The 16,586-nt window shown below is 41.0% G+C and overlaps 1 protein-coding gene across 2 annotated transcripts; it reads right to left on the bottom strand.

Annotated features, from left to right (window-relative positions):
• Window positions 1-4,092: 4,092 nt before the first annotated feature.
• On the bottom strand, window positions 4,093-15,716 carry HNRNPU (heterogeneous nuclear ribonucleoprotein U). Of its 2 annotated transcripts, none has more exons than XM_030812569.1 (14): window positions 14,780-15,716; window positions 13,718-13,829; window positions 13,557-13,630; window positions 11,411-11,550; window positions 10,020-10,119; window positions 9,459-9,571; window positions 8,741-9,004; window positions 8,327-8,446; window positions 7,450-7,578; window positions 7,179-7,347; window positions 6,621-6,875; window positions 6,135-6,319; window positions 5,684-5,755; window positions 4,093-5,212 (listed from the first exon to the last, which is right to left on the bottom strand). In XM_030812569.1, the coding sequence occupies exons 1-14, from the start codon at window positions 15,411-15,413 to the stop codon at window positions 5,159-5,161; spliced, it is 2,421 nt and encodes an 806-aa protein (XP_030668429.1). In that variant the 5' UTR covers window positions 15,414-15,716; the 3' UTR covers window positions 4,093-5,158. The 2 variants fall into 2 exon arrangements, with proteins under 2 accessions (XP_030668429.1, XP_003267383.2); XM_003267335.4 differs by having other exon boundaries at window positions 14,723-15,413.
• Window positions 15,717-16,586: the final 870 nt, after the last annotated feature.

The raw sequence follows: 16,586 nt of genomic DNA, 5'->3' as shown, positions 1-16,586 counted from the left end.
GGTTCAGAATGGAACTATTAAAGGAATAGCAGGAAAGAATATGCCCCAATAGTGCAGCACTTCTGTCAGATGTAACTCTCCAGCCTGTGATCTCTGCATTATCTTTCATTAATGTAGACAGATTGGACATGCTCATGAGTAACTGTCATTGGCACAGTATGGTGATCATAACGGTGCAAAAAAACCCTGAATCTTTATAAAAGACATTTCTCTAGAGACTAGCCTACACTGACAGTTACTTCACACTTTCAACTACAGTATATAGCTTCTTATGCCCAGGATTCAGCTCTCAAAGCAAAGCCCCTGCTCAAGACCCAAGTATATGCTGAATCCTGGCATGAAAAATGAAGTATCCTAATCAATAATTAGGTAACTACAAATTGACAACATGATTACAATCCCTGTCCTAATTGCTTGCCTAACCAAGTAGTGATTACTGATGTCCTGGCCCATCATCAACATGTTTGCCTACCAACACTAGGCTTATAATCAACAGATTCTACTACATAGGTGTTATATTTTCTGAATAATTCTAGGTTAACATTATGAATATAACCCATCTACCTATGTCCAATCTACTATCCCTTAAAACTATTATTAAAGATTCCTGGGGCAACTTATGAAAATTAGTTCAATCATTTATATTTTTAGTCAATTGGTTAGGATGTGAAAGCATAGTCCTGCTCAATAATGTAAGCATAGCATCTATTTCCCACCTAACCTCTTTTCTGAGACTGTGCTATTTCTGCATGACTTGAGATTGACATGTGATGCCAAATAAACTAGCACACATATTAAGCTAAACATAATGAAAACTAAGTATTAAGATTAATTGTTTCTGTTCAATTTCAAAACTATAGACTCTTGGGGACCCCTGGTTTTTCATCTACTCCAACACACTCAAGGGATATATACTACATTAGTAGTATAGCTCACTTCCAAATTCTCAAGGGCTTATTCTAATTAACAAGTTTAGTAACAAAGGTTAATAAGACAAATGTCACTCCAACATGAGTTAGCTGGACAAAGTACTTTTAATGCTTATTTTACAAATATGTACCTATAGTGCTAATACTAGGCAAAGAAAACAGGACGATTCAAGAGCAGCCTATGTAACTACCAACTCAAGCACTAATACTAGCTAGATCACCTTCGTGCTTTAAAATTTAAAGTTATGGAGTAGCTGTGCCACCGCCCCCCCCCAAAAATGCTTTAATAAAGGCACTGCAGCGTTAACTAAATTTTAGGGTAAAGTTAGGCAATTAACAATTTGAAGAGACTTGTGGTTTATATATTAGTAATTCAAATTACTGTTTTAGAGATCTCAGGTAACCAATTCTTGCTCAAAGCACTAATGTTCAGTCCCTCACCATTTATGCTGGGTATGAGTCCCAATGCATAGGTATCGCAACCTGTTGTCAGGCCTTAACATATGTATGTTTGCCTTTATTAACTATTACTAAAATGTTGAAACTTAAACCCAATTATTCACCAAACTCTGAACACCTCAACCTCAGAGCTCCAGAATTAGGAATGAATGACAAAGTTTAGACTCTAATCATTTTAAGAATGTTAGGTGGGAGGAAATGGCTTCAGATGCAGTATTGTGTTCATCTTTCCAGGGGAACATCTCAAATGAGTATTCTGAAGCAGGTTGAGAAGTAGATAAAATTCTCGGCTACAAGTTCCATCCACTTTTTTTTCTTTTTTAAGAGACCAGGTCTCACTATGTTGCCCAGGATGGTCTCAAATTCCTGAGCTCAAGTGATCCTCCCGCCTTGGCCTCCCAAAGTGCTAGGATTACAGGCATGAGCCACCACACCCAGCCAAGTTCCATCCACTTTTGAAAACAAGACATTTTATATTTATGTATAGGAAGAGAATTATGGAAACACTTTGTAAAACATCCATTTATTATATCCAATGCTAAACACTACCACTTGGGCTCTAAGAGATGTTTATGCCTGTTTATTCTAGTTTTTAAAAAATTAAATATATAAGATCTACAATTATTTATATCCAAGATGTCTACACCACTGTCTAAGAAGCTATTAAAATATTTTTATTTGTGCAATGGAACCCATTATTCACATGGTCCTAGAAAAGTCAATTTATATTGTGAATAAATTTACCAAAAAACATGTCATTCAATTCCCACAAATGAGACATTTTAAATACAGAATACACTCTGCTCATGAATATAAAATCCCCAGGTGAAAGTCCCTTAAAACACTATTATGGTTATGTTTCCTAGAATAATTTTTAACTTCTTCAAAAAAAATTCCTTTAAACTTGTTAAAATACCTTGTTGCTAATGCTCAGAACATCTAGGTTCAGTCTTTATTTTTAAGACAGTATCTATCCTAGGCAAATGAGAGCTTGTTTTTATATATTTAAGAGTTTCCTCTTGTCATTTCAATGTCAAATTGATTTGACTCAATTTCATGGTTTCGTCTTGCTCAAGGCCATAAACTGGTCAGAGCCAGAGCCCTTCAAAGGCTGTATGTGAGTATATGAGGGAAAACTTTCCACATAATTTTATTTACATCATTTCTGTCTCATAGCACTCTAAGTTTTAGTTTTCTTTTCTCAAATTCTATGCTGTTTTTGTACTACTGCAGCTGACCAATCCAAAGCCAGTTTTCACTCAGCATGTTATTCTACTTTAAAATATAACCTCTTAGTGAAAGCATCCCTCAAATCAACAGCAATCTCACAGTGAGTTTCCTCTGGGTAGTCAGGATTTGTCCAGAACTACATCCTTTTCAGTTGTTCAGATTTTTGCTTGCCATTAGGGAGGCAAGGGAAAGATGAGCAATAAATCAGGTTTCTCATTCGTATCTTGTTTCTTAACTTACCTAATTTTCTCCCTGTTGCTTGCTATTTGGTACATTCCCTACTCTGAATTCCTTAAACACTTTATAAGGTTATTTCTTCCATACAAGTGTAGACAATTGTATTAATTCTAGTCTTGACTAAAGATTTTAACATTTTTCTGGGTGCCATTTTTATCCATTCTCTCTCCCCCCAAATTCTCTGGGCTAAACAGGCATGATAGTCTACCTAGTGTTACTTGACCATTACTTTCCCACTGCAATTATAAAATCAATTCCTTAATAAGCAATTTTAAACTAGAGGGTATATCCAAGACTTCTTAAAGGCACAAAGGACAACTTTAGGACACAACACTGAGTAGCATGGAAACCTGAAACTGTTCCTCTAGGTAAGCCTATGCAATCCTATATGTATACTGAAGAGTAACTCAGGCCAGTGGTTCTTAGCATTACTTGCTAAAAAAGATAAAAATCCATGACACTCTCTTCAACTGTTAAATATCCTATGTTAACTAAGGATTAGCCTTTGTTCCAAAAATGTCTCAACTGAACCTATACATCACCTAAAACTCCAGCTTAGAGCAAGAAAATTCCTTAGAAGTATGAATTCATATTTAAGATCTGATTTTAAAGGGCTAAAACAAAATTCTAAGCAATCAGAAATATAGCAAACCTGAACTTACCAAAAGCAACCTAAAAACACCAAGGAAACACTAGACTGAAGTCAAATTTTAGTTCTACAGTTTGACTCCTGATTCCTCACTTCACATTGGTGAGGGGAAGATTAAAGTGTTCTGTGCAAACCCAATATAATTACAATTAGGGGATCTAATGTTATTACATAGCTACAGTCAAGTTAGCAGTGTTGTGTAGCAGTGACATCAATGACTGGCTTGCATGATGGCTTCTAAAAGCATCTGTTCCCAGAGTTTCATGTATCATATATATGTATATAAAATAATCAGATGAGGACAGCATTAGCATTCTGTAAAGATGATAAACTCAGTGTTAACTTCTCCCAGCCAGTACCTTTTCCCCTCATTAAATGTTAAAAGTTGTCTGGGGGGGAGGGGAAGGGAAGAATTCAACTTTACTTCATAATTATATATCAATTGTCAGTATACATTTAAGTTTTTAAAACCTAAATGTTCTATGCAGAGTAAAGAATAAGCTGTCCAGAAAGCACACACTTAATAAATTTCTCCTCTTGGGAGTTATATAAAGGGATTTTGAACCTTGATGGCGAGAATCCCAAAACAAGAGTAAAATGAATTCTTTTTATTGCAAACAAACGTCTAAATTAATTTCTCCACCCACTTTCTTTAGAAAGAAAAAGAAATCAGCAGGCTAAGGAGATACCCATTCAAGAACTGACATGATTAAAAATTAAGATATAAATGGGTGACTCACAATTTCATTAGCTTACAAAGATGGTGGAGTTAACTACTACAAGCACACTAGTTATACAGTATTTTGTGGGAGAAGGGCATACAGACATGGCTAACTTCATATAGATCCCATTAGACAACTGGATTTACAACAAGTTTTTTTAATAAGAAATGGGCAAAGCCAGCTTTCTTTTCAGAATCAAAATGCAGAACAAATGGAAAAATTATGGTATTTAACCTTCACAAGTTTGAGCCTCCACAAATAATGCAACCAAGTTTTACATTTTTAACAGCCCTTCTACATACACTCCATCTTCTCTATCTTAGTTCCAAGTTTTAGTTTTCAATCCCAATTATACCAATTCCATTGTTATTTAAGAAAAAACCTTCCCAGTTATTGTCAGAAACTACGATTTAGCTTACCCCCTCCACTACCCAGCAAACTACAGAGAGGATGGAGTGTAATATGAGCAGTACAGAGTCTTAATGCAATTCATGAGGACCACTTAGTCCTTACATGAATCTGGTTGCTAACATTTCTATTATATTGTGACAATGACTCCCGACTGTTATTCTCTGTGAGAAATGGGGGGAGTAAATTCTTAATAAAAGACACCAGGTACAAAGCAACATTTTACTTCTGTTGTGATAAAAAAAAAAAAAGTCACATTTTACAGATAAAATGTAGAACCCTGAAATACTGACACATTCTCTTATCGTGCACAATGCTGAGGTTCTCTTACGATTCACTTTTAAACTGCAATTAAAAATGTACAAAAAAGAAAAGAAAAAAAATCAACCCACAAAGCTTCTAAAAAAGGAACCCGCAGGCACTTCCTCTTGTGGAATGTTTAAAAAGTTAGCCTACTAAAGAAAACAGTCGACTTCTTGTGAAGGTTTTGGAGAAATATGTATCAGTTCGTTTTATTTGGGTATTCAATAATATCCTTGGTGATAATGCTGACTCCATGGCTTCTGACCCCAGAATTGCTGTAAGAGAAAATTTTGTTTTTAAAGAAAAAACATCAATAAGCCACTCAAACTGTTTTTAGGAAATGACAATGAATCTAATTCAGAGTAATTTGCTGGAAACAAATTTATACCTGTCATACCTCTGATTTCTACCAAACCAGATTTAGTTTTAATATCCCATAATTATCAATACACATTACAAAACGGAACACATCATGACTTTGTTAGTTTACACAATTAAAGCTAGCAGTAAAAGAAATGTATATATTAAATAATATTACTTTATTAAAAAAATTTAACTTATAGCAATCTTCAACCTATTTTGACTTCAAAAGGTAGATCATGGCTACTACTGCAACACGATTCACACTTGACCCTATTAACACTTACAAACACTTCAATCCCTGGACAAGATCTTTTTCAAGACTGATAAATCTTAGGAACTGAAAATACAGTTAATGTACATAAAGCACGTAAGAAGTTACTTACACCCTGCTGCCACTGGTTGTAGCCCTGAGATTGGTTTTTGTAGCCACGATTGTTTCCTCGTCCTCTGAAGTTCTACAAAAAGGAAATAGTCTCTAAGAGCTCTGAGCCCGATTGCTTGTTAGGTTTGTGGGGGTGGGAGAGAGGAGCACAAATGGACAGGTTACTAGCCCCTAATCTCAGGGGGCAACACACAAATTCTGGATATCCTCTGCTGGTTTCTTAATGTTTTAATTTTTTATTCATTATGAGAAATGCATCTGACTTGTTAATTAGTAAACCTGAAAAAACTCAAAAGTAGACTCATTTCACCATTACTAGTTCAATTTTCCTTATGTCAATGCCTATCATGTTCCTCATGGATTGCTAAGACATCCCAACATAAAGCTCACACCTTTCCAGACTAAGCTACACCGGTATCATCGTCATGCTTCCAGGGATCTTGAATCATTACCTGGTTGTAGTTCCCTCTGTTGGGCATTCCACCTCTGTTGTAGTTCCCTCTGTTTGAGTAACTACCACGGCCAGGAAAAACAGGGGCACGAGGGTACGGATAGCCGATTCCACCACTTCCTCCGCCGCCACCACCTCTCTGTGGCATGTTGCCCCTCCTATTATATCCACCACGATTCCCAGGGGCTAAAAAACAAGAGCTGTTTTAGTTTCATTGTATATTGTACCCTACTTTATACAGAAGACTTAGGATTCCTCTAGATTGTTCCTTTTTCTCCAAAAATAATTGTTTAAAGACAAAAGAAATGTTTAATTCTAACCATTAACATAACCTAGGTGTATTTAATATCAAATCACATGAATACTTTAAACTAGTTACTGTGACAGCATACCATTAATGAGGAAAAAACTTCAGCTACATCCAAACTATGAAATTATCACTTGTTTCGATCCTAAACTAAATACAGAACACTCAAAATTAACTTGCCTCCTCCTCTGAAATTTCCACCACGCATATTGAATCCTCCACGTCCTCTATGGCCACCACCTCTGTTAAACTGGTTCTTGCCACTCTTATTTTTATTGCTTTTCTTTGAGCCAGTGTTCTGTTTCTTTTCTGGTGGAAGAGCCTTTTTGCTCTCTTCCTTATATTGCTCCAAAAGTTTTTGGGCTTCTTCCTTCTGAAGTTCAACATAGGTTATTTCATCAAAGCACTCAGCTACCTCTGGGAGGGTAAAGTTTCCTGCAGGAAACAAAGTCATATTATTAACTTAGAAACCCACCACGAATCCTCACAATCCTAAAGCTAACAATTCTTGAGGTTTAGTAACATATTTTCCTAAAAATAAACAGAAATAGACCAAACATATGCATAATTAACAACTGCAATTTTAATTCCTGAAGCAGTATTGCCGGAAAAAAACGTTAACTTTTCAGAGACGTAAGTCCTTATAGATTTAACACAGTTACACAAGCAGAATATGTAGGGGAAAAAAATTTTTTTTAAAAAAAGATTTAACACAGTAACACAATTAAAATTCCTTGCCTTTCATTTTGAGGACCGCATGTTCTGGTAGGTCTTTCCCCTCTACTTCTGCTTTCTTCTGTGTTCTTTGCTTATAGTCTTCATCTTTTGGGCAAACTACAACAGCTTTTCGCTGGAAGCCTGCAAACAGGCACATTTTTCTCCTCTGGGCAGCAGCAGACACATTGGTCTTTAAAAAAAGAAATGTATGTTTACAACCCTAAACATTAATTCTACACCAATCTATCTAAATTATCAGTTAATATTTTTCAACTTCAAAGCTACAGCATACCTGATCCAGAATAAAATTTCGCTTCTTTCGGGCAGCAATCTCAATAAATTTCCCAAGACACTGCGGGGCTCTCTGCAACAGTGTGTTCAGTTTTCCAGTATCTGCCATTTGCTTCTTAAAACCTGCCACCTATATTCAAAAGTTAAAATTTCCCCTTGAAGTTGTGAATTTTAATGTTATGCTTTTTAAAATTCAACTCATAGCTATATGTAAAGCAGGCAACATTTTATAATTTAAGTATTACCTTTGTCCATTATTGCTACCAAAACAGGGTCACTTAAACTGTGTAACAAGACCTTACACTTACTCCATTCTTTTTAGCTGCTGGATGTTAAGAGCTCAAAAACACTATGAAAAAAAAAACAAAAAAACAAAAAACAGAAGCCTAGCCACTGGAAGGCAGTTTACCCTCACAGAGTTCAAAGAACCAACTTAATCTTGCCTTTCCTCCCATCTCTTTAAGATATTAACAAAATGGATAGAGACAAAGGCAAAAGGTTTACCTAGAATACCTCCCGGTCTATTATTTTTCTTTTTTTTTTTCTGAGACAGGGTCTTGCTCTGTTGCCCAGACTGGAGTACAATGGCACGATCTCGACTCACTGCAGCCTCTGCCTCCGAGGTTCAAGTAATTGTCCCTGCCTCAGCCTCCAGAGCAGGTGGGATTACAGGCGCCCACTACCACGCCCAGCTAATTTTTTTTTTTAGTAGGAATGGGGCTTCGCCATGTTGGCCAGGTGGGTCTCAAACTCCTGACCTCAGGTGATCCATTCACCTCAGCCTCCCAAAATGCTGAGATGACAGGCGTGAACCACCATGCTCAGCCTCTCCTGGTCTATTTTAAACACTGAGATCAGGCCCTAAACATTTTACTTACCATCATTTTATCCATAATAGTATTTGTGCCAAGAATGTTGTATTTCCCTGGATTTTCTGCTGCATGCTTAGTAACCCAGGTAGTTTTTCCAGCTCCTGGCAAGCCAATCATCATCACAACCTAGTGAAATGAAAAGAAATGTCATTTCACTATCAGTAGACACCACCTAATAATTCTTTAAATATTGTTTTTTAAGGCTAATTTAAATATCTAAGTTTTCATAGCCCTTATACTAAGGGACAAAAATTTGTGTTTACGGAAAGAATAACAGTCAACATAAGGGGGAAACATACTTAAGAGCAATATGCACAGCAGAATGTAAATGAAACAGACTAATCATCTAGTTCTTCTAAATGTCATTTTGTGCCAGGCAAGCAATATTCAAATGCCACAGTTTAAAAAAAAATCACTTACTTCACAATCCTTCTTCTCTTCAGGCCCCTTTGGTCCCCTAACTCGATCCTCTAAGGGGACATTCTGGATAAAAGTATACTCTTCAGATATTGGAAAATATGGCTTTTCCTTCTGACCAAAATTAAATTCAACTGCACAGTTGTGACAGAGAACGTGCGGGAAGAGTGGCCGTCCAGCAAGAACTTCCTTACTGATTTTGAAGGCAATGCCAAGATCTTGTCCATTCTTAGCATAGGAGAGTTCTACTTCATCACTTTCAAAGTTCTGTTAAACAGAAAAAAATTCAACAGTTAAAATCTGCTTCCTTAAACTTTCTAAAAAACTAAGAATTAAAATTAGGAGCAAAGCTTATCCTGTGGAAGCTACAGGTTAAAGAACTATTAGGCAGCCTTTAAGGGCTACACAGTTAAGAAATCTGAAGGTTTTACCACGAAGCACGTTATCTCCAGAACCAGAAACAATACTGACCTAGAAGCTAGACTAAATTTTCTAGGTCAATTTCATGTTCATTGTTTTCAGTCAAAATGAATTAGTGAGTTCCTCAAAAATGTCCTGTATTTTCCCAATTCAACTGCTGAATGAAGTCTTTACACTAACCCAGGGACTGGTGTATTTATGTTGCTCATACTGAAGATTGACCTCAATAAAGCTTCTTTAAAGTTCCTAGATACAGCTACTAACTTTGCCATTTATACATAGAAAGTTAGCTTTAACTTACAGCAAAACATGTAATCACATCATTTTCATCAAACTTTTCTCCATAATCTTCAGTCTCACAGTTGCATGTTTTTATTCCTTTTAGAGAATACCCGTAAGAAAATTCTTCTTCACCTAAGAAAATAATTAACCTTCATGAAGTATATTTTTAAAATAGTCCGAAGACTCATCTATTTTACTACTGAAGATGTAGGCTACAAGAGAAATAAGCATATAACCTAATCACCTGTCACTGACACTTACTTTTCTATCTCTATACCAGAATCGATGCAAGTTAGGAGAAATATATATATGGGATATATACGCAGAGACCAAATTAGTTGACAACTTGCTATCATGGGTAAGATTTTGTTTCAACCATTGGTCATAAACTTCTAATAAAGGAACAAAAACTAAAATGTAGCTTGTGCCTACTATGTGCTAATATTACTCGTCTGAAATATTAACAGAATAGATAAAAACAGACAAAAGGCTTAGAATGCCCTCTAGTCTAGTTAAAAAATGCTGAAATCAGACCCTCCTGAACATTCATGAGCCCACATCAGTCAAAAAGAAGCTTTACCAAGTAACATGCCACTTGTAGTTAGTGACCAGCCAATACGAACTTCATGTATGTCAATATCTTTTGTATATAAATGCCTTACTGGGATCTTCTCTGTAACCTGAAAGTCAAATCATTAAATAATTAAAATAATACACCAAGGAGGTAACCCCTTAACTCTGGCTTATTTCATTGCGCCATGGGCTAATCTTCCTCTAGCTATAAATACAAAGAAGGCACACTTTAGCCCACTCCCACTATTTGTAAGAACTTTAAACTGATGTGCTTGTAACTTGAAATTTAAAGAGTTAAATACTTATTTGACCCATATTTAAAAGAATACTTAATATTTTTAAAGTTGATGTTGTCAGTCTTTAACTTAAAGCCAATTAAAGGATACAATTAATGTTTTCCTCGCCAACAAAAGCAGTAATCTAACCAAATTTTATTTTTAACTCTTTGGTGGCCCTTTCAAATGCTTGATAAAAATGAAGTACCCTGGGCCAGGCGCGGTGGCTCACGCTTGTAATCCCAGCACTTTGGGAGGCCGAGGCGGGCGGATCACGAGGTCAGGAGATTGAGACCACGGTGAAACCCCGTCTCTACTAAAAATACAAAAAAATTAGCCGGGCGTGGTGGCGGACGCCTGTAGTCCCAGCTACTCGGAAAGGCTGAGGCAGGAGAATGGCCTGAACCCGGGAGGCAGAGCTTGCAGTGAGACTGCACCACTGCACTCCAGCCTGGGTGACAGAGCGAGACTCCGTCTCAAAAAAATAAAAACAAAACAAAACAAAACAAAAAAAAAGAAGTACCCTAAATAAAAAATCGCCTTGCAATGCATGGCAAGTTCTAACATAACAAACGTGATTAACTGTCACAACAAAATGAAGGTTCCAAGCTCCTCTTTTAACTTACAGGAAGCTTCAAAAATAAGTACCTTTGATAACTTAGCAGTATGAAGCACCTGTAATTCCAGCATTCTGGGAGGCTCAGGCGGGCAGACCACTTGAGCTTAAGAGTTCAAGACCAGCCTGGGAAACATGGTGAGACCCTGTCGCTATTTTAAAAAGAAAAAGGCTGGGCACGGTGACTCATGCCTGTAATCCCAGCACTTTGGGAGGCTGAGACGGTGGATCACCTGAGGTCAGGAGTTGGAGACCAGCCTGGCCTACACGGTGAAACCCCATCTCTACTAAAAACACAAAAAATTAAATTAAAAATACAAAAATTAGCCAGGTGTGGTGGTGTGTGCCTGTAGTCCCAGCTACTTGAGAGGCTGAGGCAAGGAGAATCGCCTCAACCCAGGACGCGGAGGTTGCAGTGAGCCTAGATCGCACCACGGCAATCCAGCCTAGGGGACAGAGTGAGACCGTCTCCAAAAACAAACCAAAAAATCATAAAATTGCATTTACCTTCATCTCAAAACACACTTTGCCTTTTGACACACCATAGGATGCTCTTCCTCCAGCCCAAAGAAAAGCGAAACTCTCCATTGTAAGGGAAGAAGCACTGAGACGATCTCTTGATATTTTAAAATGTAGATCACAATTATCTGTAATTATATCAAATACTGTGTTACTTTTGACATCCAATGTAAACATATCTGCTATGTAGACAAAACTTGGTTACTCAATTTTTGCATGTACTTCTTAATGCTGCACAACTTTTCTCCACATCATGCTGTTGTTCCAATCTTCAGCTTAAAGCCCCACTCCCACCAAGTCACTCCTGTTAAATTATGTACTGAAAAATAAACTGCCTATGAAACTAATACCAAGGTTTAACATGTATATTTTAAGTATTTAAAATAATCAAGACAATGTGACATTAATACATACCTGCTCTGCTCTTTACCTTGATTTAGAGGCAAGCAGTAGAGGATAGCAGGAAATCAAAGTGAAGCATGCCAGAACCAGGTAGATTTACCAGTGCCACATTAAAACTGAAGGGAGGCCACGACCAAATTATTTTAAAATAGGAGTATGAGCTGCTGTTGATCCTGCACCAGGGCTCTAGCTCCTAAATTCTTTTTCTAAAACTTGTGAAGAAGACAGCCTAAATCTATGAAGTACAAACCTGGCCGTCTAATGCTGTTAATAGTGCAGCATTTTAGGTCCTCTTTACCCAGGACTGCCTGTTCAACAATTAGGGATTAATTGCTTCCCGGATTATCCAAATCCAAAGTGTCTTTAACCCAGCTACCTATGGGTCACTGGCTCATTAACATGCACTTTCTCAGACTTCTCACTTGAACAGCTGAAGTCAAGCTGGAATTCGGTTTTCTTTTTACTGATCAGAGAAAAATAAATCTACAGTTTGGAATTTTTCTTAAATTAGAATTACTCTAATCAACAGAATTTAATTCAACAGATTGTTTGAATTCAACGTTGTACTTATATTGACATATTCCTAGCTGATTTGCTAAAAAAAATCTACCAATTACATTACCTGCGTGAGTCACTACTTCACTACCTTGCCAATTCCTAACAACTTATTATTTATACAACCCAGAATTTCACATAAAACTTTCAAATCAACTAACTCCTTTTTCACCTGCAGTTTTTTCTTTTAAAAAGGCTCAGATGACTACCTCAACCTTCCGTAAAGGATATTCCAGTAAGAAAGAGTTTTACATTGACACTTACAAATCTGAATGAAACCAATTTGTACAAGAAAACATGAGAAGCTAAGCTTCAATGCCTTCCATCTAACACAGCAGGCTGACACCATAGCTGATACTTCTGAAACAGTTATTTCTATTCTTTGGTCTATTTATCACACCCAGAGTTGTGCATTCTCATCACTAAACCAACTACGTTTTTTTGTAAGAAAAAAAAAAAAAAATACAAGTCTGACAGTCAAAGCCCACTTAGAGGTTTGCAATACTTTCTCACTCAATTGCAACCCAAACTGGGTAAGGTAGCAGTATTTACAGTGCTGCACTGCCATTGATACCATTCGCTGCTGAAGAAAGCTAGTGGCCCAGTGATAGCCCACTGCTGCTGCCTCAGGTCTTTGGAAGAAATCAACTTATGTTTAAAGCAGCAGCTACTGAACTGGAATTGAGAACAAAAGAGCAGTTATTGAAAAAGTAATATTACAATCTTTTAGAATAGGGAATATACTTGTGTGCTAATGGGAGAAGTCATTAGTAAATATTTAACTAGCCCAAACAGCTCGCTTAATATAATTCCACAAAAAAAATGAATTACTTTATTGTAGAAGCCTGTAAGGCTAAATTATAGGTAGTGTTACAAGTTTCCGTTAGCTAGTCAAAAGCTGGCATTAATTTTACATTTCCTAAGAATTAGAACTTTCAAGTCATAAAAATATGAAACTCCTAGAGCCTGTAAAATAATCCATTTAATACAACTGATGCCGTGCTAAATATTAAACTACTAGGTTTTGAATATAAACCATTATCTTCCTGCTTTTAAAAAAACTAACCCAAGTTTTGCTGCACTTAAGCATTAAGTTTTCTAACATTTTGGAACCAAAAAAAAAAAAAAAAACCACCATCATCGCATTTCATAATTGAAGAGAAACAGCTTCACTTACAAGTATCAAGACAAACCACTGTGTCATCGAAGTGTTCATCTTCTTCTTCAACAGGTGGCTGAGGAGATTTGGCTCTGAAAGACAGAATTGTCTCCTGATACAGCTTTCCGATCCACGAACGAATAAGGGATGAGGAGTGAAACTAGGTGAGCATCCTATACCTGCTATACTTGTTCTCTTCAATGTACTCAAAATATCCACGGCCATGATCTTCTCGTGGTCTTTTAACACCCCTCTTTTTATCTCCGCCTTTCTGTTCTGTTTTGCCGTCCCCTAAAACACACAAGACCCCCATAAAAAGCCAAGCCTCTAAACAACAAAAAAACGCTTTTCCGTTCCGAGAATCAAAGCAGCTGGACTTTATCCTGCTTTTTAACTGAGGTTTTAACCGAGGACTCAAATGTGAATTCAAAGAACAATCAACTACGAATTGGATTGGCGCTAGTGACGCAGTCTCAAGACGTTACTAATTTTGCCAGTCTCCTCGATGATTCGAGAAAGCCAAAGAAAAACTGCGCGGCCCAGGCCCGAAGCCCACGTGTATCCCGAAGAGAGCGCAGGGAGGGGGAGGGGCCGAGCCCGGCGCGGCGGCGCTCCCCTCCCCCGCGGGCCCGCGCTCCCCGCGGCCGCATTGTACTGATCTTCCGCCCCCCGCCCCGCCCGGCTCCTCCCGCCGGAAGTGACGTCACGCCGAGCCCCTGCGCTCCTTGCACAATACAGCGGCCAGGAGCCGCCAAAGCGCGCCCGCCCCGGGACCTGGGGCCTCTCCCCTCCCCCCGAGACATGTGCCTGCACCGTGTGCACGCAGCGCGACGGCGCCACCGCGGGCCGACCGGGCTCCCTCCCGCCCCCTGCCCGCGGCTCCTCCCCCTTCAGCGGCAGCTGCAGCTCCCCCCGGCTCTCGAGCCACATAATGGAGGCGCTGCCACCGCCGACACACACACACACACGCACACGGGCGCGCGCGCACACACACACGCCCCGAGCCCGAGGCCTCTCGGCTAATCTGGGATTCCCCGCGCCCCCTCCCCCACCCGCCACCCTCACCGCGGCGCCCGCCCGCCCGCCCGGGGCTCCCTCCCCCTGCGGGGCTCCGGCAGGCCTGGGGCACGGTCCCCACCCCGCGCGGGCCTCCCGCCGCGCGCAACGTACAACGCAGCACTCACCCGCCGCCGGAGCCCCGGGGCGACCGCCGCCTCCGCCGCCTTCCGCCTTCTTCTTACCTCCCGCCTGCTGCTGGCCCTGCCTCGCCCCGGGCGGCGCCACCGTCACCGCGAACAGCGAGGTGGGGCCGCTGCTCTTCCCCGCGGCCTCCTTGGCGGCCCCGCGCTGCTGTTGGGGCTGTTGCTGCTGCGTCGCCGGCGGTTGAGGCTGCTGCTCTCCGTGCCCGTTCTCGTCGCCCGCGCCTTCCTCTTCGTCCCCGAGCTCATCTTCCCCTTCCTGGAAACCCTGATCGTCGCCGTTCTCGTCTTCCGAGGCGGCCTCCTCCTCCTCCATCGGCCCCGAGTCGGCCGCCCCCGCGGCCCCGTTCTCCTCTCCTAGCTCCATCTGGTCGCCGTCCAGGGCGGAGATTCCTTCCTCCTCCTCTTCCTCTTCCTCCTCCTCTTCATCGCCGCCGGCCGCGGCCTCCTGCTCGAGGCCTGCTCCCGAGCGCCCAGCGGAATCCCCGCCCAGGTCTAGGCTGCCGTTCCCGGGCTCCATGGCGGGGCGGCCCCCGGCCTCCTCGTCGTCCAGCGCGGCCTGGAGTCGCTCCATGAGCTCGGCCTTGAGACCCTTGTCAGAAAGGCGTCGCTTCTTGAGCTCCTCTTTCAGCTCCGACACCTTCAGCTTTTTTACATTAACAGGCGAGGAACTCATGGTGAGGGCCCCGATTCACCGCTAGGCGCTGCCTCAAACTCGGCTCCGCTCACTCGGCCACTGGTGGCGGCTGCTGCGGCTGCTCCTCGGCCCGGGCGGCGGCTGCGGCTGCGGCTGGAGATGAGTTCGTGCTGCAGAGCGGATCCGCCTGGTGTCGAACGGCGCCAATTCCTTTCACCGAGTTCGCGAGGGAGACGCGGAGACTCGCCTGGCGCGAGCGAGCACGCAACGTCCTCTCGCAGGGGCGGCGCCGCGCACGTAATATAGGCGCCCCGCCCCCTGCGCTGACGGGGGCGCTGCGCAGGAGGAAAGCCGGAGCGCGCCCGCGTTCGGCCCCGCCCATTACCGTACTTACCTCCCCGCCCCCACGCCGAAGCCGGGGCGAGAGCGCGGCGCAGGCCGCGCAGTGCGCTTCCAATTGGGACTGAGCAAATGGAGGAAAAGGAAACCGCCTTTCAGTTAAACCGACTCAGTGCACGATCTGTTGGCCTTTCTGGGTCTTTGGTGGCTATACTCGTTTGGCTTTTCGCCTTCCCAGCTTGGAGGCTGCTTTATCCAAATGCTTTTTTCAGTCTTCAACTTGGCGTTTCAACCCGAATCCGCCTTTTCTTCCATCTTAGATCTGCATTCTTACATGTTTCTCCAGCTCTTCGTTTAAAACTCTTTCAAATCGTATTTCAGTTTTGACTGGTATAGCATACATTGGCAACTGTTATACGCAGGGGCTCTTTTCCTCATAATACTGTATTTGATTTAATTTGTGTAAGTCCTGCCTTGCGAATTGGATTTTAAGTTCGAGAAGGGCAAGGGCAGAACCGTTCTTTTGTCTGTTCCACACCCCGGGTGCAGGGCCTGGGAAGTAGAGGCTTTGCTTACTACTCCATACTGCAAACCCTAGTTTACCAGCCTTTGCAGGGCAACTATTCTCATGCTTTTAATAACCCTGAATAAACCTCAGAATTGCATTTCCAAGTTTTCTGTACCTACCACAAAGACGGACCTCCAGTAAGACTTGTTCTGTCCACTTTAGGACCTGGTCATCGGCAACGAAGTCCCAGTAGCTAACCGTGAGGGTGAGACCCAGCTAGGTCTTTGATTATAGGCCCACTTGATTCTCTTCCTATTCCTGTAGAAACACTCTTGACCAAATTATTCTGAAACTTAAAGTTCATG

This window comes from Nomascus leucogenys, chromosome 5 (assembly GCF_006542625.1).
Source record: "Nomascus leucogenys isolate Asia chromosome 5, Asia_NLE_v1, whole genome shotgun sequence".
Taxonomy (NCBI): domain Eukaryota; kingdom Metazoa; phylum Chordata; class Mammalia; order Primates; family Hylobatidae; genus Nomascus; species Nomascus leucogenys.
The sequence above is the reverse complement of the archived record's forward strand: the minus strand, read 5'-3'. Positions and strand labels throughout refer to the sequence as shown.